Source organism: Telmatherina bonti, assembly GCF_933228915.1.
Source record: "Telmatherina bonti genome assembly, chromosome: 3".
NCBI classification, from domain to species: domain Eukaryota; kingdom Metazoa; phylum Chordata; class Actinopteri; order Atheriniformes; family Telmatherinidae; genus Telmatherina; species Telmatherina bonti.
This window is the reverse complement of record NC_136621.1, coordinates 8,124,207-8,151,049: the sequence shown is the minus strand read 5'-3', so window position 1 is coordinate 8,151,049 and position 26,843 is coordinate 8,124,207. Positions and strand designations below refer to the sequence as shown.

The window sequence follows — 26,843 nt, the reverse complement described above, 5'->3', positions numbered from 1 at the left end:
AGATTCTGCCAGCTGTAAAAAGCTTGTTTCCCCTGCATTTGCTGGCAGGGAGGCTAGTGTGTCAGAAATGTTCCTTACCCAGATTCTGGGATGGGAACTCAGAACAGACTTCTATCAACTGGCAAGTACAAAAGGGCCTCTTTTTCAGTATACAAGGCTAAAAATGTGACTAAACATCCATGTGTAAGCCTGAGACAACAAAAACATGTAATGTTATTTATAACAAAAACAACAACAACAACAACAAAAAATAACTGTATACTTTCCATCCTTAAAGAGAATGCAATCACTAAGATTTGTTCTTTTATTACATTTCAGCATTTTTGCATATTCCTTGATGGAATAAACTGACTCCGGCAATCTATATACAATATTTATAGCTTTGAGAATCAATAATCCGCTAAAGCTTTATTTTAAGTTTTCATTGTCTTAGGTTAATCAATGTATCTTCTTAACTTAGTCTTTTCCTGACTTAGGACAAGATGTCTTTGTGTTCAAAAAACAAAAACAAACAAATACTGTGGGGACTGATTGCAGCTGCTCGTGAGATTCATCAACAATGCACTCATAGAAAGGAATTTGGAGCTGCCACAAAGCTTGGAATGGCCCAGTGTGATCTATGTGTTAAAAAGTCACACAAATAAGGTGCAACATCTGCACTGCAGGTCATCAGTTCTCGGTTACGATGTTCAACATAGGGCTAGACTAGCCCAGCTTCCTGGCACATTCGATAGAACTTTCCTCGCTGTGAGATGAGGATTGCTGGAGAGTCCATCTCAGAGATGTGGCCCCTGTCCATAACAATCACCCTGAAAATCAACAGAAAACAAGAGTTAGATCTCATCTATCTACACTTGACCTGTACTAGGTATTAGTAATAATCTTAACCAGGCCAACAAGAGTGCAGGGAATGATCATGTTCCACATTGTCATTTGTTTCAAAATCTAGTTATTATAGCTGATCATTTTGTTTTTTTTAATAATTTGTGAAAAATGAAAAAATAAAACATCAATAAAAGGCTCACATGGTATAAGGCAAAGCGTCAGTAAAAAAGAACAACATTCATTGCAATTCATTGCAATGTTACTAAAAAAAACCCCCAAAAAATCAAACTAGATATCAAACTCTAAATCTCAATATTATCTATATATTGTACAAACAGAATACAGCTCAGATCAAAGATGAAACACACTGAAGATGAAACACATTGAATCATGAAAATGATTGATTTTGATTCCTAAACAACCTAGGTGTATTTTAAATCATTTTTATGTGCTATTTATGAGCTTGTCATGTCCTTTAAAATATAAAATATACAAATAAAGTCTATCTTTTCTGGTTTTGTAATTGTATTTCTTGGGATTAAATGGAAATATTCATGATGTAATTATAAATAAATTCATGTGTTAAGCGGTTAAATGTGCCTCATATCAGCCGGGCTATGAGATCAACTTGCAGGTTGAAAGTTATCATTTACACGTAAAGTTTACTCTGGACATTACAACAATTTTTCTTCAACTTTAGCTGCACTCAAGGTCCTAAGAGCTTCATACTTTCAGGCTGTGATGTGTCCAAACTGCAAAGACAACATTGTGTTTGTTATATATCCCTGAAAATCACATTTAACTGTCTAGTGTAAATGAGTCTGGAGATAATTTAATTTTAACCAACATCTGAACAAACTTTAAAAATAGTTAAACTGGTGGTTGAAAAGAAGATACTGTAAATAGGGATGTTATTCAGGTTTGTGCTTATAAGAGCTTTTATGGCAAAAGTACATAAAATAGCTAATTTTCACATTTTAGAGGGAGCAAGCACCATTTAAGTTAGTTATATGATCATGACCATCTGACTGTAGTCTTTGAATAGTGACTTCCTGCACCTTGTGTAGTCCATGATGGTGTTGAGGCGGTGAGCAATGGTCAGCACAGTGCAGTCCTCAAACTGTGTGCGGATTGTTGATTGGATGAGTGTGTCTGTCTCCAGGTCCACAGCGGCTGTTGCCTCATCCAAAACCAGAATCTTGGTTTTCCTCAGCAAGGCCCTGGCTAGGCAGACTAGCTGGCGCTGACCCAGACTACACAGACAAAGTGGAAAAAGAGGAGGACAGAATCATATACTAGATGTCTTTATGATAGTTTATTTTTGACTGCCTTGTAAAAGTAAAGCCTAGTGCTATTTCTGTACTGCCAAGTATCATATCCGTGTACCTGAGGTTTTCTCCTCCCTCTGAGCATTCATGGTTAAGTTTGTCAGGGAGATTAGACACAAAGTCTTTAAGGTGAGCGAGTTCCAGTGAACTCCAAACTTCTTCATCTGTATAGGTATCAAAGGGGTCAAGGTTCATCCTGAGGGAGCCTGAGAACAGCACGGGGTCCTGAGAAAGACGGTGGAAGAAGTTAGTCTTCCCCAAACTGGATCAGTAAGAGACCTATTACAGCTCTGAATAAATTAATTTGGATCCAGAGGATCAGACTGCAAATACTTGAACTTGTTTATGTAATTAAAAGTCGCAGTTTAGTAGGTGCTAATCCTGTTGTACCTGAGGAATGATAGTGATCCGAGACCTAAGGTCATGCAGTCCAATCTTAGCAATGTCGACTCCATCTATAAAGATCTTTCCCTTTGCTGCCTCCAGGATCCTGAAGATTCCCAAGGCAAGTGAGGACTTTCCAGCACCGGTTCTACCCACAATTCCAACCTGAAAAAGTTTTTTTTAAGTTTATATATAAGATAATCTATTTCATTGTTACTGTCCATACTCTGTACTTGCAAGTATTTGCTTATATATCATAAGAAAAATGACCTTCTCTCTTTTATTAATCTGCAGCGTAATGCCTTTCAGAGCCAGCTCAAGGCCTTTGCGGTACTGCAGCCCGTACTCCTGGAATTCAATGGTGCCGTTCTGGGGCCAAGCCAGGGGCAAGGAGCTGCCCTCTGTACTCCAACTGGCCTGCATTAGGCAAAAACAAGGAATGAGTAAAGAATAAGATTAGGTCTTCTGGTACAGCTTTGCATCTGCATGGTGGAAAAACCAACCTCTTTGGGAGTATCGGCATACTCGTTGACTCTCTCCACAGAAACTATGTTGTTTTCCACGTCGGTCCAGGATCGCACAATCCAGCTCAAGATTCCAGTCACCTGAACATACACAGCACAATGACTTTACTTTAAACAACTTTACAGTCCTTTTGCTGTCTGAACAAACCACTTTTTAAATATTCTGCATGTGTGGGTTTAATCTCTTACCTGGAGGGAATGAGACACGGCTAAACCAACGATGCCTGGACTCAGGGTGTTTTTTCCCATCACAGAGAGAATGGCTGCAGCTAATACCACACCATTTCCAACAAACTCCAGATTTACTGCAAGCCACCTGTGGATGTAATAATCCATGGTCATTATTTAATCTTAACTCACTGAACTACCTATTAATTATGGAAATTAATATATTAAAGCACTTTCGATCAAAAATAGTCTCACCGGGTAGCAACAAATCGGGGAAAGTATGAGGTTTGATTGAAATCGACCCTTTGATTGGCCTCTTGAATGAACCTAGACTGCTCTCCAAAGGCCCGGATTACACTGGCACCTTGCACCGTCTCGTTGAAGTGGGTGTAAATGGGCGAACGGCTAACGGCTTCCAGCCTGCGCAGCTGACAGGATGTGGCAACATAGAAGCTCTGCAGTCCACAGTGGAAAAGTAAAACACCAGCTTTAATAGGAGAAACAAAAGGGAGCACTGAGGGCTTTCCCATAATTCATAGTGAATGTGTTCAACATTCAAGCCAGGTTGGGAACAAAATATACGGCAAGACCAGAAGAGTTGGTTTTGGAGCCCAAAGCTTTCCAATAACATAGAGTAATGGATCCCAGCTTCTGCTAAGCCATTCTAAACACAAGGATCTCAAATAAGAGATCAAAGTGCTTGTTTTGTAATTTCAAAAAGTACACGTACCTGGACGAAGGCGTAGAGGAAAGCAAGAGGGAGGATGACCACAGCTGCAAAGGGTGTCGCCATGAGCACAATGATGCAGACTTCCATGAGTTTGAAGACATAACTCAACATCATCTTTAAGCCTTCAGGGACCATGCAGTCAATGGCATCAATTTCTTTGGCAAAGCGGTTTAGTAGGTTGCCGCTTGGCGTGCACTCAAAAAATGACATTGGAGAGTGGAGAACATTGAGAAGGAGGTCCGTATGTAGGTGACGAGAGGCAATGATGCCACAGATGGAGATGGCAACAGTCGTACCAAAGATAGCAATACCTGAAGACAAAATAAAGGAATTTGAAGTTAAATATCACTTATTATTAACTATTTGAGAGATGTGGTGGGAGGGAGGGGGTTTATAAAGAACATAACTGACCTTGTACAAAGCCAAGAGCCCCAAAAACAGACAGTTTCAGATTGGTATCAATCTGAGTGCCATTAACGACAGGATCATCAGCCCACATGCTGAGCCAGTAGTTGTAGGCCAGAGAGGCCCCCTGCTGAAAGGCGTATAGGAAGACGATGGGAATGATGATGACCAAGCCAATGGTTTTAAAGTACTTCTTATACATCTCCAACCTCACCTATAGTGGAATAAAACCAAAAATACAAGTGAGTCAAGAGTTAAATATCTACAAAATTTACAGTGCCATTTAGTAACAGACATTCTCATTCTGCTCTTTTCTGAGGCATTCAGTCTATTCATCGGGAGTTTCACTGGTAGCTGCAGCAAAAATAACACTAAATTGTAGGAAGTTGAATTAAAATATTAACATTGTGAGCGGAAAATGCTAAATAAGTTGAAAGGCACTTGTAAAGTTTGGTTTACGGGAAGCTACAAAGTTACTTGTGGCATGCCACTGGAAGTTTAAAGCTAAAAGCTATTTTTAGACCCACTCGTCCTGTGTGAGCCATATCAACTTCAGTCAGCTTGCCCAAGTCCTCTGCTACATGCTCCTGGTCAGTTTCAGACACTGGCTCCATATTTTGAAGGTTGGTATTAGTGGTGTCACCCCTGGGGAATGAGGAAAGGTCAACGGTCAGTTTCATTTAAAGATGCCCAGGATTCCATTTTTTTCCCCTGTAGTTTACATACCCAATGAGCTGCTCCTGTGACAAGTCTCTAGAGAAAGGCATAAAATCAATCATGCTGAGCCGAGCGTTGGATCTCCTGGAACCAGCTACAAAGCAACAAAAAACAAAAGCGAATTATTAAGATAAACTCACTCATCGAGAGCTAGAATCCATTTCTGAAAGATTTCTTCACCCCTCTGCATGGCACTCTCTTTTCGCTCTGTGCTTGCAAAAGTGTGGATGAAGTCAGCAAAAGCACCATGGCGGCTGAGCAGCTCCTGATAGGAGCCACTCTCTGTGATTTCTCCATCTACCAGAACAAGGATGAGGTCAGCTTGCGGCAGGAAGCTCATCCCATGGGTCACCAGGATGCGGGTCTGTAAAGTAAGCCACACAAGTCAGAAAATAAGATGCAAGCACAATCCAACACTTAATTAAGGCTTTCTTAAAAACAAAAGTGTCAGCAAAGAGGTGGTTTTCCATACTACGGTAAAAATCATGCAGAACAGTGGTTTAGGTGTAAAAATTGTGTTTGGCAGCAGAAGTGAATTGGCTGAAGTCCTCTTGCAGGTTTTACATGATATTACCTTGTCTCTAAGTACTCCTTTTGGTCCAATGACTTTGTCAAAGATGTGTTGACCCACATGCGCATCAACAGCAGACAGTGGATCATCCAGCAAGTACACGTCAGCTTTTCTATACACAGCCCTCGCCAGGCTCACCCTATGCTTCTGCCCACCAGACAGGTTCAGCCCCTGCACAGAAAAGATGTTTTGAAAGTTTTAGATATCACATACATAAATCAGGCAACCAACACAATTATTTTCAGGATATTTCATACCTTTTCTCCAATTTCTGTAGCATCTCCTGCAGGTAAGATGTCCAGGTCAGGCAGCAGGGCACAGGCCTCCAGCACACGTTGATACCATGTTTTCATCTTCTCACGACCAAATATGATGTTGTCTTGGACTGTGGCATTCTGGATCCAGGCCTGCTGGGGCACGTATGCCACAGAACCCTGCAAAGATGTGCCAAAAGTCAGACTGACAATATTTATTAAATCTAACCCACAAACTATGAATAGCTTTTGCATATGGAACTTTGTTTTGTACCTTGACAGTGACTTGGCCGCTTCTTTTCTCTGTTTCACCAAGCATGGCGGACAACAAAGATGACTTTCCACTGCCCACATGCCCAACCACAGCAACAAGGGAACCACGTGGCACACGGACATTGATCCTGTCACAAAGAAGCAAATTACACATGAAGTCTCCTTTGATTTCTTTAATAGCAAATCTTTTCAAATTTTTTATTTTTTACAACTCGGACCTTTTAAGACACGGAGGGCCCTCTGCGGACCAGCTGAAAGTGCCATTTTCTATGGCCACATCTTCACCATCTAAGTAAGAAACATAAAAAATAAACTAATAGAAGAAAGACTGCAATGAGAAGGACTGAGGCACAAACTTTCTTACAAAGTTTCCCCTTGAAGTTACTCATCAGAGTACCGTCTGGGTGTAATTACATGCAAATTACAGAACTGTTTCTTTTTCACAAGCTGTCTCAGTAAGTGTTGACAGATCATACACAGGAAAGTACAGTGTGTTTTTTTTTTATTTCTCTATGAATCATATGTCTGTATTCATGCCATGATTTAACTTTAACCATCAAATGGAAACATCCTATAATTTTCCTGTCTACCAGTCAGCCTTGGACCCAGGAAGTGACAGTGCATATGATCCATACAAGGCTGTGGTACTCTACAGTTATAAACAACAACATCTTGAAGGCTGCTTATATCAACTACATCAGCCTATTATTGTAGGCGGTATGGGAGCAAAATTGTGGGAATTTGTGAGCTTAACCTGTAAACTGATCTATTCAGTTCTATACATCTATGAATTTCTTACCAGCACTCAATGGAACCTTTGAGATGTTTTCCACTTTCAGTTCCTCTGAGCACAAATACTTTCCCAGGCGTCTCAGTGAAACCAAAGCCTGAAACAGTCAGTGATTATTTAAATGAATAATTTATTCAAAGCGAGTATGAAAATATTCCTCATCAGGGATCACATTCTTGTGTGTCAAAAAGAAATATTGCCTACCTGCATGGTTGTGCTTATAGCAAATGGGAGCTGACTAAGTGGGGTCTTCAAGATGTTGATGAGTGCCATAGAGACAAACACTTTTTGTGCATCCAGGACATTCCTGTCATCCAACATTACGTAGACTCCAAACATAGAAAAGGCAATCTTAAAAGGGAAAAAAAACCCACTTTTACAGGCGGAAACTTGCTTGAATGATCATCTTAAATCCAACTTGAAGAATGAAGTTGCTGTAATTTTGTTGGTGCTCCCACAGAAGGATAAAAACTAATGGCAAGGCTGCAGTACATTGTCACTACTTTCTAAAATCTTCTCCATACTCCTTGCACTTATTGCAAAACCCTTTAAAAGCATTATAATCATTATTTGTTCTTAGTCACATGGATAAATGCAAACCTTAATTTTTTTACTTTATCGCAAATGGACTTATTGCTAAAGATTTGTTTGTTCCGCTTCCCTCTGGAAAAATGTGCAGGAACATCAGAACTCACACCAACAGACTGAAACACAGCTTCTTTCCCAGACTTGTGAAATCCATTACCTCATCCCTTCACACGTTCACCCCCCATTTACCCACAGACTGAGCACTAATACGCCAGTGTAAAGACAGGCCAACACTCACACGACTATTTAACACTGCAATATGTGTAATATATTACCTGATTACTTTAAAGATTTGATTTGCACTGTTGCTTTTATTTTTTATCCTGTTTATTATATTTTTATACTAGTATATTTATGTGTCCTAAGTGTGCTCCTCTCATGTGTCTATTGTGTGCCTTAAGCCAAAAGCTGCTGAACAAAATTTAATTGTGACAATTCATACTGACAATTAAAGATTCCTGATTCTTGATAACTGATGGTAATCAACATGTTAGCATTGTCATGGTAAGGATGTTAGCATGCTAAAGTTAGCCTTTAGTAATCTTTCTTTGCATCCCTGTAAAGATGTAAGGCTCATTGCTGCCATGAGAAACAAGGTTTTTCTAGCCTTGGACATGGAGACAACATCTGCTAATGCTAAAAAGTTTACTTCTAAATCTTATTTTAAATATCTTACCAAGAAAGACGAGGAGTTAAAAGATGCAATCGAGATGGAATAAAGAATTTGAGATTTCTTCAGAGCGTTGAGCTCCTTTTCTCTGTAGCCCAAAACCTGTTCCATGAAGGCCTTCTCCCAGGCATAAAACTTCAAGATCTTTATTCCATTTAGGATCTCATTCATCAATCGGATGCGGCTGTCCATGAACTTCATTTGAATCTCCTGTTGATCAGACAATGAGAGATTCGTTTTTTCATTTCTTTATTTGTTTTATTTCTTTGAAATAAAAAACAATCTTAAACTGAAACTAGGACCCAGTGTATGAGTGACATTGCCACACCAAAAAGCAGTACATATAATTGTGAACACGAGCCTGTCTACCCTTATTATGGCAGCCGTAGTTTTCCTGAATGTCACAAACTGGCCTAATTCAATAAAAATTTGTTGCTTCTTTCATTATACCAATTTTTATTGCAAGGAAACAACAAAGATCCAAGAATGTGGTCACTTACACCAAGACTTAAGTTTGATTAAACAGGCATCCAAATTTAAAGAACCCTCTGTTGTTTTTCCAGAGAAATGAAAAATAGTCTTCCTTCTGCCCACCCTTTCCTGCCATTGTTGTTTTAACACATTATATGGGGCAGACATCAAAAGGACAAGAGAGAATGTAACATCCAGGCCAAACACCCACACAGCTCTTCAGCCACTATCTAAACTAGCTGTGGCATCTTTTGACCTTACATGCCAGATGTCTGGGATAACATGTAAAGGATTCCCGCTTTTACCTGCAGCTTGCTTCTTGTCTTTGCAATAATTCCGTTGAGAGGGAAGATGAGGATGACAGTAGCAATTCCAGCCAGTGCTGAAGGACCAAGATGCTATAAAGAAAAATAAGAAAACCATGTCAAGACATTGTCAGCAAAATTGCATCTATGCATAAATAACAAGCATTGTGAAAACACAACATTTCAACATACCTGCCAGAGGAAGAAAAGACAAAGAGCAATCTCAATAGGAGCCAGCCAGACAGCGTTGAAGTAGACCACAAAGTCCATGAGCTTCTGAGTGTCTGCTGAGACCAAATTCACAATCTCGCCCACAGTGCAAGTCCTCCTGGCAGCGCTGTTTATCACCAAAGACTGGATTTGCAACAAAAGAGACATTTCAGTCTTTGGTTCACTATGTACAATATAATTTTGTACCCTAGTAAAGATTACACACCATCATTTATCTTAGGTAAGAGCTGTTAATCATACACTGTGAACCGTTTTTCAGTCTGGAAGGAAAGGAAGCTTTTGTTTTCATAATTTAAGACATAATTTATGTCATATCAGGTGGTTATTGGGTAAATGTATATTGTTTATTTACCCACCTTCCTGTAAACCAGGCCCATTACAGCTGTCTTCACCCTCATGCCGACTGTGAAGCAAGCGTACATGTATTGATGGTTGAAGAGGGACTGGAGGCAGGAGAGCAGGAACATCAGCGTGGCATAAAAATAGCCCTTCCAGAGTGGAGCATCTTCATCTCTCATAAAAACAAGAAGAAGACTGTGGAGGAGGAGAAGGATGTTAAAGCTTCATCAGGTTGTTGAGTAATTGGCTTTTTGCATCTATTTCCATATGGTTTAATGTAATAGGTTTTCCTGGAGAGTGTGAGATAAAGCTAAGCAGACAAAGACATACTCAAGTAAGATATTTACTCTTTTTATGTATATTTGATCAATAGCCTTTAAGCACTGCCGTGGTTTCTAGTTGACTGTTTAGTCTGCAGAAAGTAGTCCAGGCTGCACAACAGAGCTTCAGCCTGTGGCCAGGCTGCTCTCACCCTTGGCCTGTGGCTCACTTATTGTGGTGGGACAGCATTTCTGCCATTTAAAGCCTCCTCTGCATTTTCTGCCTGCTTATCCTCCTCACTGGAGCACAGAAGGCTGTGGTCTAGTCTACTTTTCTTGCTCACAGGTCCATGGCCGTAATTAACACTTCCACTGATTCTCTGCTGTGCATGAACAACAACATTCCAGTCTGACTGGTGGGATGGCGAGGCAGAGGGTGGCGGGTCAGTGTGACCTGTTTTCACTTCTACCAGTGTTTAGTTCTTTTTTTTTTCTTTGATAAAATCATAAATCCCTGAAACAGTTTCTCTATTTATCTATCTATGTATTTAGTTATAGATCTAGTGTTAAATTTTTATTTGATTTTTAAAACCTTAAAACACACAGATAAAATGTTTTTACTTTAGCGAAGATTATAATGCATCCAGGTAGTTTCAGTCCAAGGTTAGGTTTGGAGAAGTTTGGCTGCAGCCAACTTTTAATATGCAAGTCCAGAACGGCAAGAAATAATGAAGCATTTTTCACAAACTCCTTCATTTATTTTCTATTGATCCTCACAGATCAGCCTCTGCCAGAAACAAGCAAACAGAGAAAGCTCCGTCCTTTGTCCTGCCTTTGGACTGCATCTGATTGGTCAACTGCTAAGAGTTATACTGAGCAGTGAATCTGGGTGTGGCTTTCTCTTCATGGATGTGCATAACCTAGAGAAGATTACCAATCACTGAGTATCTCCCCTGGGACGTCACTAAAATTTCGAAGGAGACCAATCGTTCCCGTCACCAAGGAAACCGAACGTGGAGAGTGCTGGAAAACTCAAAAAATGGTGCCGCCCATATGTCTGATGAGTATTCAACACTATGACACTGTAGAAAGCTAAGAAAACGAGAAATAGCTTAGAGCCCCTTTAATATAGTGCATCAAAGTCATTTGGTTGGTAGTTCTCCAAGTCATGAAAGAATGTATACCTGTATTTAACTAAACAATAATATCGATGTCATGTCACACGGTGACCTTGGAACCTTCCTTGTAAAAGTTTTACTTAACATTTCTTGCTATTTTCACTCCTACTTTTCACAACAACTTTAAATTTATAAAACATAAAAGACATTTTGGGTATATGGTACTGAAATGGGATACAGCTACTATGATAAAGAGTTTAAGTACAGTCTTTCAGTCATTTTACCTCAGCACCTGAGGAATGGCGAACATGAAGGCATCATGGAATATGATACACAAAGTGCCGGTCAGGAAGTATGGACCAAACTTGCGTGCCAGCGTCCTGAGGAGTAAAAAGCCAGAACTCTGCTCCTTCTGCAACTTCCGGAGGAGTTGGGCCTGGTCTGGTAGCCTGCTCCCCAGCGACACACCCGATACCAAGGCTTTCTCCTGCCTGCAAGATAAAGAAAATACAGTTACAAACATTGTATCTGTGTTAGAGTTGCAATAATGTGGTACAGGGATCTTACAATTGCAGAACATAAAAGAGATCATTAAAGCTGTTTTTAATTCCATTACTCATAAACTGAAGATGTCACCAGCAGCTGTAGAAAATATGTTTTGCTGAAATAATTACTAAACAATTGCTTGTCAAAGCACAGGGTTGTGTAAACAAGCCTTAAAAATGGCTTAAAGTTCTTGTCATGAACACAATGTCCTCAAGAGGCTTCATGATGCCTAATTTTAGCACAAAATGCTTGTATGATGAGAAATCCTGAATTTAAATTACCACAGGCATGGTTAAGTTGTATTCTGCTTAGAACATTAATTTGACAGACAACCTGCTGATGTTTAACCACAAAGTTGAATTCAGTCTTTGGTTGTTAAGCTGAGACTGTGAAAGAACTACAGTGGATAACAGATCTTTGACAAAGTGGAGAACCATATGAACCAAAATAAATTAGAAAGACACGTGCATGTCCAGCACATGTGGTTCCTTTCTTCCACTAAATGCTCTTCTGACCTCATGCAAATAGCCAAGCTGTCAAATTAAAAGAAAAATGACTATAAAGCGTTGGGTGGAGGGCTTCTGTGGGGTTTGCATGTTGTGCATGTGCATGTATAGGTTCACTCTATGAATTCCAGCTTCTTGTGTAACTCAAAAACAGGCATGCATAGTTGATTGGTTATTCTGTATTGACCCAAGGAGTGAGGACGAGTAAGCATGTTTGGTCATTTGTTTCATTTGTCCCATGTTTTGCTGCAATGGACTGGTGACCGCTTCTTCTTGAGACAGCCATGGAAAGCTTCAAACAACTGAAAATAAAATAAAGCTGCAAGCAGTTGTGATGGGGTTCAAGTCCAAAATTTCAAATATTTATTAAAAATACAAAGTTTCTGTAAATTCATGAAAATATTCAAAGAAAATTGAGGGTGTCTTTAGAGTCAGGTTAATTTGTTTTTGGGTGCATCTCAGACTGAAACTTGTTGAAATAAAAATTAGGTGTCATTTACCACAGTCATTCTCTACATCATCCTTGTAAAGGATTTTGGCACCAGGATGATGTAGAGGTTTGGTGCCAATTGAGTTCAGTGCCAATTGAGTAATCTTGTAAAAAAAAAATACACATGTTGAGCTCATTTAAATGCTTTTGAAATAGTAAAGTGTGCAACTTTTCTAAAGACTGCAAGTTGCGGTAAAGCAAAGGTTTGGCATGATTCAAGGAATATATATACTCCAAATCTTAGCATTGTTGGACAAGCTGGTGATTTTTTGTGATTTTCCAAAATTTGGAGGCAGAGCTAATTTTATTTTCTCATAGACCACATCCACTTCCTCCAATTATCACCATCTTCTGGAATTCATCTCAGAATGACTTGCAGATTGTGTGAATGAAGTTTCAGGGATATCCATCCAGTCATTTTCACAGTATAAAGTACTCAATGTTGTAATGCCCTCAGATATAAAATTTTTCCAAAACGTGAAGAGTTGTCTGGCACTGAGATCCACATTAGGTTAAAAAAATACAATAATAATATAATCATCTCTTGTCTTTCTGAAGTTATGGATCATTTAGCTAGTTTAAAATGCTTCAAAATGTGTAAGTTTGTAACCAAGTGGAAATTAAAAAGTCTGTGTGAGTAATTTGTTTCAGCTTGAATTGTACTTTGTTGAGTCAAAATTGAATACTGATCAGGTCAACACCTTCGAACAAGTTAACAAAAATATGTTTGGCATATTTTTCTACATTGGACCAGAAAAATTTCTTCGTGGACAAAAATAGTCAATGAGAGACAGATGGGACATCATCCAATTGGAATCTGTTAATGTATTATAACTGATTTAGTGACTTTCTGTTTTTGTTTTAGATGCCAAAATGTAATGATCTCTGTCATAGCGCCACCTAGTGTCTGACAAGTGAGAATTTTTTTCTGTGCCGAGCCCTCCAGGTATGGTTCTAATTAATTCATTGTGGAGTGTTTTGGCAAAGAGGCAGCTTTGTGAATTATTTTCACTATAATCAGAAAACATCCTTTTGACTTGGGCTGTCATGTTCTCAAGCAGTTGGTGGCTTGAACCTGGGGGATTAAAGAGATAATAGAAAAATCTCTTCTCATTTTTCATTTGCCATGTGGAGTATCTTTTTACAATATATCCAGAAATGAAACTGATGGATGAAACATAGGATTTATGTGATACCAGCTAAAAGAATGCATACAATGCACTGCACAGTATACTTGATGACGGGAGTAGTTTATTAAACTGTGAGTATTTTAGTAATAAATCATTTTTACCTCTGAATTTTTGCACAATTGACTGTCCAGTCTTGATGCAGTTCAGATATGATCTTGTGTGATGTGTCCTCCTCCCTCAGGGTCCACAGATCATCTGCCTCCAGTGGAGTGCGATATCCTTTCACAACAAGCCTAAATGAAGGAACATGGGGAGATGATTCATACAGTCAATCAGCAACAAAACACAAAAAATTTTGTAAACAAGTACAAACTGTTGCCCCAGTGAGTCAACCAGTGCCTAGAAATAAGGGGTTTTTAAAGAACCATCTTACCCAGTGAACCACCAGAAGAGAATCTGTGAGAGGAAAGAGGCATCCTTCACGGGACAGGGATTCTGCAACAGATTAAAGACCAGGATGCTTTTTTTGTAGTAAAACAGCATTTTAGAAATACAGAGCCTCACCGAAGCTGTCAGTTGATGGTTGAATGGTGTTCTTGTGAAGGGTGTGTTCAAAGAATGCTAATGTGTGTAAACAACCCTGGTATACTCAGATGGTCCACTGGAGAGAGCAGAGGCCATGAACTCCGACAACACAGAATAAATATCTCTACTCAGCGTTAGCACTGGGTGAAGATAATGTCTGAGGTTTGTTGCAGACAGAGAGGAAATGTGTCATCACAAACTGTCCACGAAATAGACACACATACAGAAGACCGCCTGTGCTCTCACGCAGACTTCATGGCATCTCCTCCACCCTACCACCCCCTCACCAGGGTATTTGTGCTCCTCATTACAGCATTTTTGCTTTTTTATCCCCTCACTTCCTCTCTTCCTGTGAGTAACTGTAACCAGAGTGTGGAGCAAAGAGGGGGAGGAGGTGAAGGAAAAAGAAGAGGACACACCACTGGGTGTGTCTACCACACCAGACTGTGGCTTTTGCACCCTTAGCCTCCTCACTGCCAGCCACCAGTTTGTTAGGGACTTTTTCAGATTCTTCTATTTTTTAATCACCAGGGAAATATTACCTCACGTCTTTTTGATTGATTAGAAGCTCATTTTCATTCACCTGCCAGCTACCAGGAATCGACTTGGCATCAAACTCACACACATTCATTTAAACTCTTCTTACAAGAAGCAAAGTGTGACAGGAAGGAAGCAGGCGGTGAATCATATCATTTTCCTCCAAAAGGCAAAACTGTCTGTGACAACATGTGACAACATAGTCAAAAGCCACAAAAGAACTTCTTTGGCATTTCTTTCCTTTTTTCTTTGGCATTTCTCTTGGAGGCTTTTTGACGGAAGTGGGAGACATTCCCTTCTGCCTACCTTCTCCAAGATGGGTTTTTCCTGCGGAGGCTTGTCAGCAAAACAGCACAGGAAGAGCTGGGCCAGTTGGATTGTAAAGTAGGAGAAGAAGGCGAGGTAGCGAACAATATCAGAAGCAATGCCCTGTGGAAAAGAAAGACACGATAAAGGGACTGCTAAGGTTTGAAAGAAAGGGCAGAATATCTTCACATTTTGTAAGTTTTATATATGTAACTTTTATATCAAAATAGGGACACAAGTCATTTGCTTTGTAGCTGAGTACATATTAGCAGACAAATAAAAATGCTTTTACAGGAAGAAACAAGGTTTTCAGTGGTATTAAAATGTCCTGTGGTTACTCAACATTACAACATTTCACAAATCAGACAACATCATGTAGTGTACTGCATTGTTTATCATAACTGGGCTTTTATGTGTAATTTCACAACAGCACCAAATTCATTGTATGACTTTCCCCTTGCTTACACATTGTATAACAACAGAGAGTTTATGCATAAAGATCACAGACCCAATAAAGAATTATTTGGACATGTAGGCTAACTCAGGGTAAAACCCAACGACTTTAATAGTGAACTTTATATAAATAAAGCAACAGTTAAAGCTGCCTCTCAGTCATGCCAAGAAGCCATATCTGTAAATAGGGAGATTGTGATTTTACAAACCAACATCCTTACTTTCAACCAACGGAGCAGCTCCAATATTACCCACTGACAAACATTTGCAAAAAGTAGGACTTGCATGTTATTCTTGACATACAGAGATTGTGGGCTCTGGCAGATGGTATTGTTTACCACTGCCAGCCTATTATGCCACAGTATATGTTTGCATAAACAGTAAACGCTTCCTCTGAGAAGTTTAGTGCTGTGGCCAGAGAGCAGATATGAGGGGGCCAAATGAGTCTGGCCACACTGAAAAACAGCATCAAGACGGTCAAAAAGTGGCTGAAAAAATGTAGACAAAGCAGCTAAGAATGGCTGGCCAAGAGTACAGTGATAACGCAACTCATCCATTGTTCGATTTTAAATTAATGGTGGAAACCACATCGGAAAATTGCAACTTCACTTATATTAAATTCATCTATTTGAGGAAGCATACCTTTTTGTTAACTAAAGACCATAGGAAGGTTAGTTTATCTAAAAAAAAAAAAAAGAAAAAAAAGAAAAATGGAAACAGTGAACCTGACTCTATCCAGACCTATAAAAGTCTGCAAAGCTCACCCACACACACTTGCACACAAATCAATTAATTCTTTCATGGTGCGTGATATGAGGAATTTTTGTTTGATTTTTAACTTCTTTTTGTGCACTTTTTAAATTAAAACAAACAAGATTGTAAAATGAATGACTTGTTGTCTAAGCAGTTTCCCTGACTTAATGACTTGGTAAGCTAAGCTAATGGCTGAGTGTTGCTTTATATAAACCCACAAATAGAGTGGTGTAGTCATATCCATCTCCTATTCCAAGCCTGCGAAAGGATGCAAATTAACCTTGTGCATCCCTTGGCTGTTGAACCATTCCTTCAGCAGCAGTTATGTAACTTGTTTGTAAATGTCTTTGTTTTTATTATTCTTAAGGTGCAGTTAGTTGAAGCTCATAAGAAGATTTTTGGTAGCATTCTGCATAATCTCTTCTACAATCCTGATGGCACCCCCTTCAAATCTGCAGCAAATACCATTTAATGTTATTTCTTAAAAATTATAGTCAGTTTGATGATTATGATTGTTTCCTTCCACTTCCACCTTATGAATAGAAAAGTTGTTAGTGCACCAAGTCCTGCATTTCAATCTAGCCTACTGAGACCTATAAAATACAGCACTGAGGATAAGCAGAATAATGCATGTACTTCCTATGTGCACATGTGGGAGTATTAGAAATAAAAAAAAATCTCTTTTAAAACTGTAAATGGCTTTGCATTATGTTTGGATGCATAGATATTCATCTAGCTGTGTATATGGCAGTGCAGGCCCATAAACACAGCGTTGATGTTTCTCTGGGGTAACCTTGGACTGCCATGCCTCATCATTTATCCCAGGGCCTTCATTACTTTCCCCCAAGCAGTGTGGGAATGTCACAAAGAGAACGATAAAACAGAAATATGGACGTGTGCGTGTGTTTTCATAGAAATACAAATACGACTGCCCCATGGCAGTCCACGCCAACCTACCCCATACAACAATGATTGCAATGTCTGACAGAAGACATGGGAAGAAAAGGACCACTTAAACACACAGACCTGACCAGAATTGGCAGTGTCATCCTCAAACACTTTGTGTTAACTTTAGGTTACCTTGGGGGTGTGAAATAGGAACTCTTTGCAGACAGAGAGTAGAGCTCCAGTTGTGCTGCTGGAGACTTTTGTCTAGACTATGGGCAGGAATAGATCTAATTAGATATTCCTGCACTGTGCTTTGACACTTTACGTTCACTGAGTTCAAATTGCAGGTTCATGATGTATTTTCACATGGATGGATGGATGGATGGACGGATGGACGGACAGACGGAGGGATGGATGGATGGAATGAACATATACTCTCATGTATAAATAGATAGAATATGGAAATTATATTCCAATTTCAAACTCTGTGTCACTGTAATCTTTAATATCAGGCTTGTTACTTACCTCATCTATGGCGAGCTGGATCTTTGCTCGTAGAGGCACCAAGGAACAAACAACAGATAAAACCCAGAACAAGAACAGGAATACAGAAGAGCGGCACCCTCTTATCCTCTCTAGCTGGATGATACATAAGGCTAGGATCTGCACAGAGACACACACACAGCAAAATTTGATTTAAGAATTCACATTTGTGGTTCTCACAGCACTTTGTCCAAATAAGTCTGCACAAAAGTCAGAAAACAAAGTAATAAATCTGTTGTGTACATTACACTTTAATTAAGTGATTAATGAACTCAATAACATTAGGAAGATACTTCTAGTCACTGAAGTAGAAAAAAAAAACCCAATAATAATTTCCTTTCCAATCCACCGTCTAACATTTAAACAATGTTCTCCTTTTAGAGGCTAATAGAGAGTTTTTGGCTCAGAGTTGCTCAAGGAAACTTCAAGCTGTCATTCAGTGCTGCTTCTCTCTAACTGAGAAGCAGTAGTTCTTTTGTTGCATATATAATTGCATAACAGAACTAATGAAGCTGGTAAAAGTTAGAAAATATAACTTGGGCTTCAGGAATCCCTGAATGTGGACTGAATTGTAACTTGGTTAACATCTTATTATAAAAACACATTTCTTAATGCTACTACAAGCTATCCTAAAGTATATAATCCCTGCCCCCACTTCAACCACCATCATGTTTTCTCAAACATAAAACTGATTCAATTTTTGCACATGGTCCTCAGATGAAACATGCATTACTCTGTGAACATCTATATGTCCCCTGCTAAGTGTTTAGCCATGTTAGACGTTACACTGCCATGCCTGCTCATCACCAAGTGTGGGGAAAGTGGGTTTCGGTTGTATATAATGAGTACCTCGTTGGTAACCATGGGATGAGTCACAGTGCTGTCCTGCTATAAACGAGTGTCTTGTAATTTTGTGGGCCTTTTGAATCGAGATACATTTTATGGGAAGACCTGTACTGATTTTGATAAAAGTGGCTCAAAAAGTAAACATGTTTATGGACAACCTCTGGTGCTCTCGAATTTCTCCTGCAGTGACATTGATTTGTTTAGCTTTCTTTTCACGTATTTTCCATACATATTTGTGTTTTGCCAGCTATTTGGAGAATGAATGGAAATACAGGCACATACTTATGGGGAATTTAGAGTGTTCAGTCCACCTGACTTGAATGCCTTTGGGATGTTGGAACCAAATGCACAACTTCAGTATGGAGGAGATGTATAGCAAGGGCTAAATGCAAAGTGCAAGCCCACAAACATCCAAGAGTTTTATGTACCTTGAAGACAGAGTTTTCCTGAATAAAATACTGTCAACTGAGTGCCTGAGCTTATTGCATTATTTGACAAGTGTTCCACATGTGCAGTTGTCTTTATATCAACCCATAACTCACAATAACATTTAAGACTTCTGGCATTCTTCCAGGGAATGAAGATTCCAACTAGTTGTCCAAACAAAATTGCAAAAATATTCAATACTCAGTTTGCATGTTAACTAAAGGTCAAATGTAATTTGTCAGTTGGCTTGGAAAGGATGCAGGAGAAAGCCTAGTCTCTTAAAAATTTAACATAGTAGCACACTTTAAATGTGCAATGTTGTATTTGAACATCTATCAAGATATATAATTGACAATGTCATTCATTGTTGGCAAAAACCAAACACATCATATCAGCGTAAACTCAATACTATCTATCACACATGATGAAGATAGGTTGATCATTTGGGCTTCTTTCATAAGCTCAAGACCTGTACACCTTACCTGAGTCAGTCATGATCTCTTTTGTATATTGAAGTATTTTTGAGTCAAATGTCCAACAGTCTGGAAATAATTGGGGCACACAACAGGACAAAGATCTAAAGCACAGCAGCCAGTCCAGAGAATGGCTTAAAAAATACATCTACATATTTTACCAGCCTGAAGTCCAGAACTAAACCTGACTGAACTACTCTGACAGACTTCAAGAGTTAGCATAAACAAATACTTTTAAATCCCAATGAACTGAAGCAACTTTATAAAGAATGAACCAAAATTCAGGAAACTTCCTGTGTCATGCATGTGCATTTCATCTGTAGTAACCACGATTGAGTCTCTGGTAAAAACTTTACCACATTTTTGCTAGAATTGAAGGTCAATAAAACAAGTCATTCAGACCAACAAAAAGGCAGTGTTCCACCCCTGCATCCAAAAAACAGATTGTGGCATGTGGCAGTGAGGCACAGCTTGTAAATGATATCCTTAAACAAAGATAAGTCTGGCGAGAGATTAAGAGACCAATGACAGCCTCTTAACATTATGTAGAAAAAAATCTGTTGTCTGGGCTCCAGGGGTGACAATTATATCCTCAAAATAGAGTACCTTTTTGGGATGTATCTCAATACAAAAGAAGTCTCAGTGTATTTTTACCCAAACTTGTGCTGGTATTTGTTCAGGAGTCTGAAAAAACCACAGGTGCGCAAAGATGTCTTGTTTACAGAGATTGAGACTAAGCTGGACCTTTACAGGGATGCAGAAAGAAGGAACTTTGTAAGTAAAGCTGCATCTCTGTGGGTAAAGGCTCACAGGACTTCAATTAAACATCATCTGAGCTCTGCATCATTTTGCTGCTTTGTAATTCTTGCATCACTCCTACAGAAAGATAAATGGCATTCCCACTCGCCTTGCCACCTGTTTTGAGGTGCATTCCTTTAGTATTTTGCCTAGTCATACAAATTAAGTGAGTGGGATTAATGATCTGAGAAACAACTGAGTGCATTTCCATCAACAAGTGCCACTGAGAACATTTTTGTTTATTTGGATAGCAAGCCTTATTTCTATAAATGACGTTCTGTAGCCCATCCCACATGCCACCCTGGCCCAGGTCAGAGAGGAAGTTTAATTCAAGAGTTAAGAAGGGAGGAGATAAACAACTTTAGATGACATTAAAGATTTTAACTTCAATGTGTCAAACTCTGTTGGTTATGCACGGATTTAGATCTCAACATTTGAGTTAATTTTGGCCATTTCATTTATTTTATCCAAAATCACTATTCAGGAATAAATTCTGTGCTTCTCTCAACCAATATCCTGGACCTATTTATAAACGCTTACCACATTGTTAACAGTTCCTGATTCTCCCCTAGTCATCAGTAGTTGTCGTTATTCTATTGTAGCATGATTTGTTAATGAATCTCAGTTATAAAGTTTTGGTATGGCTTTGCTGCAGATGGCCCTGACCTGGTTCATTATTGCAAAGGGAGACAGATGAACTGGTCTTGCAGTCTGCTGAGGCATTGCAATTAAATGGACTGCACCATAAACACAATGTAGCTCAAAAGGATTTGATGTCACAACTTCCAGTCCAACTTTACACCTGTAACCTATAAAAAGACTGAATCTTTCTATGCAATTAAGGTTAACATAGACTACAATTGCATTTCATTACTTTTCTGTCTGGTGGCTATGTGTTTTTTAAAAGCAAACGTAAAGCTGGAGGAAAGTCAGTTCAGATCAGCTTGCTGTGCATTGCTGTGCACTTTAGCCAAAGCCACAGAGCATTACCTATATGCTCATTAATGCAATCTCATATTTTGCAAAAAAAAAAGTTTCTTCAGTTTGGATCTTAAAATAGCATAGACTGTATATAGAGTCTATGCTATGGTATATTTCATATACAGTCTATGGTAAGTAGGCTATTCTGTTTTGAAGATCTGTTTTCTTTGTGATGTGTGATTTGTTGATTTTAAAGCCCCTTTCATAATTGCATTGCACTGTAACTTTGCACATGCATACTTAAGACTGACAAAATATCAAACAGTAACTGATATCACTACAGATGCATTCTGCACTCTGAGAACATATACAGGTCGTGTTTACAAGACAGTGTAATATTTACATTACCTGTGACACTATAAATCTATGCCTGGTAGTGCATCTTCACACCTCTGTATCAGGCCAACACATACAGAGACACTATATGTTTTTTCATGTGTTTTCAATATGAGGTAATCCATGAGAACATATGAAATTCCTCAAAGTCCTCAGTTACCATTCATATGCAACTCAGGGAGAATGTGAAATTTACATTTTATGCTCAATGTTTGGCAGAAATCAACACATATGTCATATTATGGTCTGGAAACATTATGTTGTTGCACAGTCACATGATGTCTGTACTGAATAACAGCTAAACACACCAAATAAATATAAAAACTGGGGATCACCATACAAAAGTTGGCTTTAACAGCACAAAAAGTCCACATTTGAACTGGTCTTAAACATAATTTGGATAGATATATCCAATATAGATATCGCTGGGTAGAAAAAGAGTCATCTTAGTTACCACAGTCATACTGCGTATGATAGGGCTAAGTAGGAAGACCACATGCTGCTGGATCTCCTGGCTCCTCTCCAGCAAGATATAGAAGAACTCCACAAAACCAAATGAAGCCAGCAGAAAACCCAGCACCTGAAAATAACAGACAAATTCTTGATTGCAAATGTTCCCTATTTTAGTTTCACAATTAACAAACGGAAGGCTGGTCAGTCTCTGACATCTCACCATCTTTGTGGTACAAAGGCAGGAAATTTTAATCCGTCCGTGATCATGGCAGTAAAGGTGAAGACAGTAAAAAGGGACCAACAACCACAAATAAATACAGGGGACCCACACCAGCACGGTGTTCTGGAAACACTGGGTTAAATCAGGGTTGGCTGTGTACCATGTACGGTTCCAGTCCTGCAACACAGAGAAAGAGTGAAGCAAAATTTTAGATTCAGAGAAAACACTCATAATTCAGAAACTATGAGTTTTTTTTTTTTTTTATTCTGACAAAACTGAGCAGACAAGGGCCAAAGTCCAGGGAATCTATAATTAGTGCATGTCCTACATTTCAAGTCAGCCAGTGAGTAAAAAAAAAAGAAAAAAAAAAAGAATGTACTCGCACCTAATCCTGAGAAAGTTAGAGGTGGAGGCTTTCCTTCACTAAAAAGCTGGGACAGCTTAGAACTTTTTGACCACATTTTTGGATAGTTTGGTAATAAAAAGGAGGATGATTTTTCTGGCTTCACAAAGAAATGTCATTTCAATGTGTACATAAATAATGGAGCAGCTACAAATGGAAAAAATGTTGCAGGCAAGAAATCAATGACAGGAAATGATGTTGCAAAATGAGAGCTACTGGTTTATTATTTGAAAAACATAATATGAGCTAAGTGGTTTGTTTTCTTGCTTTCCCTGTTTATCACCTCACTTGCCTAATGAGGGACAGGGGTGTCTGGCGGCACTAACAAGACTGCCTTACTTACCACAGGAAGTAAAGTGGTTTAAAGCTCCTAGCAAGGAAGAGAAGCCAGTTCCAACTGTTAGACTCCCAGCTAGGTTAAAAAGAATGGTCACAACTGGTGGCAGCTTCAGAATCATTATGTAACAATCGCCCTACCACAGCCCTGCAACTAAATCATGACAAGTGAGACAAACTTCACATGGACTTGTGGCAGTCCATGAGCATTTACCATCTTTTGTGTCTCTGCAGCAACAAAGTCTGACTCATAATCTGATCGCATGCACCGGAGTTCAAATGAAGAATGGTACACATCTTTTCACCTATTGCTACAGGGTCACAAAAGAAGATTAGCTCAAGAAATCTTCAAAACCTGACTAAGATTATATAATAAGCATGTCCCTTTGCACTTATACAATATCCGTTTAGGCAATAATCTCTGCAGAGGCAATAAGGCAATGAGTGGGAGGCTGCTTTCACAGTCTTGTATGACTCCTGTGGTCAATGGCAGGCAGATGTTCAGAGCTTTTTCATGAATAAACCCAACCTGTTAAATGTTAAAAGTTTGTTTTTCTGCATTGTGATCAATCCTCACCCTGTTTCTCGCCCTAGGTCAAATTACTAGCTGTAAACATGCTTGGCAAGGTGTTTACATTTACTTGACAAATATGGTGAAATTGGATTAATTTTAAGATTATTTTTTGTATTTATTGTTTTATTATAGTTAATATTTTAGTATTGTAACATTGTTTTTCTTTTTCATTGTTTTATTGTATTTGTGCAGCACTTTGGAAACTGTTTACATTTATAAAATGTGCTATATAAAGTGGACTGGATTGGATTGGATCTGAAAACAGAGAGCAGAGTCTTTATGTACTCCTCCAAATCTGTTAAATAGCACTTATGTCATCTTATCAATCTAATGAACCAGTGTGCTGCCTTATAATTTTAATGTGCCATCAATGAATTTAAAAAGCCTTGAGAAATGCTGCTTTGAAAACAGGACTATGTCCGTGTGTGGAAGGAGAACTTTGTAATTGTAGACAGCATCTATCACTCTCCTGTCAGTTTTACTTTGTCCTGTTCAGATTACAGGTCAGGTCAACTTTAAGAAACAAATATACCTCTAGCTTCTGAAGCAGCTCTTTTTTAAATGAGTTTGTCTTAAAACCTTCGGGCCAAATGTTTATGGATCAAGCAATGTTGGAGAATAGTGAATTATATGTCATTTTCATGATTATAGAAGCTACATGACTAAGAGATTGCGCAGAACATTCACATGATCTCTATTTACTAAAAGTTAAATCTCTTGTTGATGAAGACACAAAGGCAAGGCTGACATTTTTCAGTCTATCTTATCAGTAATAACTTGTATTTGATGTTCTTTTGAATGATCTGTGAACAGTTTTAATTTCTTTTGGGGCATCTTAACCATAGTGCAAGACCTTCAAATATGAAATAATGGCTAGCTAGCATAGCTTTACTAAACTTCATGACCTGAACCTCTGAGACTAAAGAGGGCTTTAAGATGGCTGTAAAAGACTGTAAAAATATATAAAAGGTTAATTCTGTTAATAAATGAGGAGCCAACATAAGAAGGAAAAAAAAAGACCCACTGTTACACATCTTGTACACTTCATGGGCATAATTTAGCAATAAACACAACATCTGCAAGACGGCAGCACATGATGAAATAGTTCACTTGATCAAGGAAATTTGATGGCCATTGTTTTGAGGTTTTGCAGAAACAACAAAGAATGTAATGTAATGAGATCCAGAAACAGAAGGAAAGCCTGAAGTAGAAGGGGAGGGGTGTGTGTGTGGGTGTGTGTGTGTGTATGTGAGGAGGGGGGTGGGGGGGCAAGCTTGGAATGGAAGCATCTGATTCCAGCTGGAACACAGCCATTCTTCTATTTTTAAGCTAGGATCCAGAATGTGGAGGTTTGATAATACATTAAACTACAAAGCTTATCTAACCACACCAGCTTCTTTGGTGTGATTTATTCCCACTACTCAGCACTTCACCAAACTGAATCACTGTGCAGAGTGATGGGAAACACATCTCTGACATGCATTATTAAAGGCAAACTGTTGTATTCCCTTGTAACTAAAATGTTCTGTGTATACTAAAACTTTTTACCCCTATAAAACTGAGTGGCTATCATCTTTAAATTTGATTCTCTCTTTTATACAGCACATGTTAATTACTTTGAACATCTATAAAGAGAAACAAAGCTTATGCTCATACAGCAACCATAATAATGTGGCTAACGGTGATAATCAAAATTCTGAAGAGGAAAAAAGGAAAGAAGAATAATAAAAAATGTTCATATACCATCAACTGATGCTCATCATTCTGGACAAAAAAATAACTTTAGCACTACTTTTTGAATTAATAGACATGTCCGTCAATATAAATTAAATTAACATGTATTTTTGAACAGTAAAAGCTGTTCACAATGAAAAACCAGTAAGATCAAACTTATCAAAACTGAACTGCATGAGCTTTAATAATTTCCAGTTCAGCAAACACATAACAAACTTACCCACAGAGGGTCCAGGCCACTGAGTCTGCAAAAGGCATCCATCCACTCGCTTGCTCCTTCCTCCTCAATGTGCTTCTTGTTCAGCTCAGACAGTCCTGCTCTCCACACTGTTTTGCACACACAGTCTACACCAACACCACAGCGTGAATGTGTGATGGAGGGTGCGGGGGTAGGGGTAAAACAGAAAAACTCTTTTTGCTCTCTTTCTCTGATGGTTGTGTATTAACTTCAGCCAAGTCTTGCTTGAAAAGCTTTGTGTTTATTAGCGTGTGTTTAAGTGTGCGACTTTTCTCTCCTTTTAATAAAACATCTTCTCTCAATGAACCTCTGTTTCTGCCTGTCTCTGAACTGCTCCTGCCCTGAGATCCTGTGTCTTTCTGACTCTCACTCCGTCTGCCTGCTGTTTATGAGTGTGTCTCCTTTTACTGGGTGGGTGGAAATATTTCTCTCGTCTCTCTCTTTCTCTCTCTGCCTCTCTCACTAACTCACCCACACCCTTCTTTGAGCTGGATTTTGATCAAAACACTACCATTGCTCCCCTCATTAGGATGACAGTCCCACACCCAGACACACTCTACCCACTGCCCCCTCACCTGTCTCACTCTTTTTTTTGCCCACTTTCCCCACATTCCAAACAGATAGACATGTGACCACAAAGTCTCTGTTTAAACATACATATAACTTTTAAAATAAGACTAGTCACAATAAAATAAATGCCATTAATTTGACTTATTTTACATCAATCCAAGATATAAGCAAAAACAAACATCTCAGCTGTGGAACTTCTACATGTATTAATGGTGGTCTGTATTGAGGCATAAGCATCACATGCATTTCCAGGAGCTGTAAATCTTGCAGTTATGGTCAGAAAACAGAATACATTTGGTTTATTAGTTATCTTATTAGACTGAAACTTACATTTTAGGTGGAAAATGTGGTCACTGCATAGTTATCTTTTTTCACGTTCATGTAGAATAGAAAAATAAGTTTTAAAGAGTGCATCCATGTTGTCAGAGGTAAAAACAATGTTGGGAATTAAGAGGGACTTGATTGTATGTGTGTTAAGTTACATTATAATAACATTAAAGTAATAAAACAGCAGCATGCAAATACTTCTACTTACTTGCTTTGACACATGACACTATGATGGAGAATTATTATGAACTAAAATCACCACAAGCATAAAAAGAAGAAAGACTGTCCATGTAATTCTTTGTAGTCTGCTAACACATATCCTCAAATGGTGGTATGCTTCTCAATCCAGTCAAGATACGGGGAAAATCTTCAGCTGTGCAGGAAAGTATGACACTGTCTGGACTGGAATTAACATCTTCCATAATAACCACAGAGAAGAA

At 38.7% G+C, this 26,843-nt stretch overlaps 1 protein-coding gene across 1 annotated transcript; it reads right to left on the bottom strand.

The window, feature by feature from the left end:
- Nucleotides 1-700: 700 nt before the first annotated feature.
- On the bottom strand, nt 701-25,571 carry abcc6a (ATP-binding cassette, sub-family C (CFTR/MRP), member 6a; the record flags this gene model as incomplete). Its single annotated transcript, XM_079265166.1, has 31 exons — nt 25,489-25,571; nt 22,222-22,398; nt 22,003-22,128; nt 17,671-17,808; nt 15,052-15,174; nt 14,057-14,118; nt 13,785-13,916; nt 11,236-11,442; nt 9,591-9,768; nt 9,196-9,357; nt 9,004-9,096; nt 8,234-8,437; nt 7,174-7,320; nt 6,979-7,066; nt 6,398-6,467; nt 6,181-6,307; nt 5,910-6,086; nt 5,656-5,823; nt 5,262-5,445; nt 5,091-5,175; nt 4,892-5,009; nt 4,371-4,578; nt 3,960-4,270; nt 3,485-3,684; nt 3,251-3,377; nt 3,041-3,142; nt 2,808-2,954; nt 2,544-2,702; nt 2,212-2,378; nt 1,884-2,078; nt 701-809 (listed from the first exon to the last, which is right to left on the bottom strand). Exons 1-31 carry the CDS (start codon nt 25,528-25,530, stop codon nt 701-703), a joined length of 4,533 nt encoding a protein of 1,510 aa, XP_079121292.1. The 5' UTR covers nt 25,531-25,571.
- Nucleotides 25,572-26,843: the final 1,272 nt, after the last annotated feature.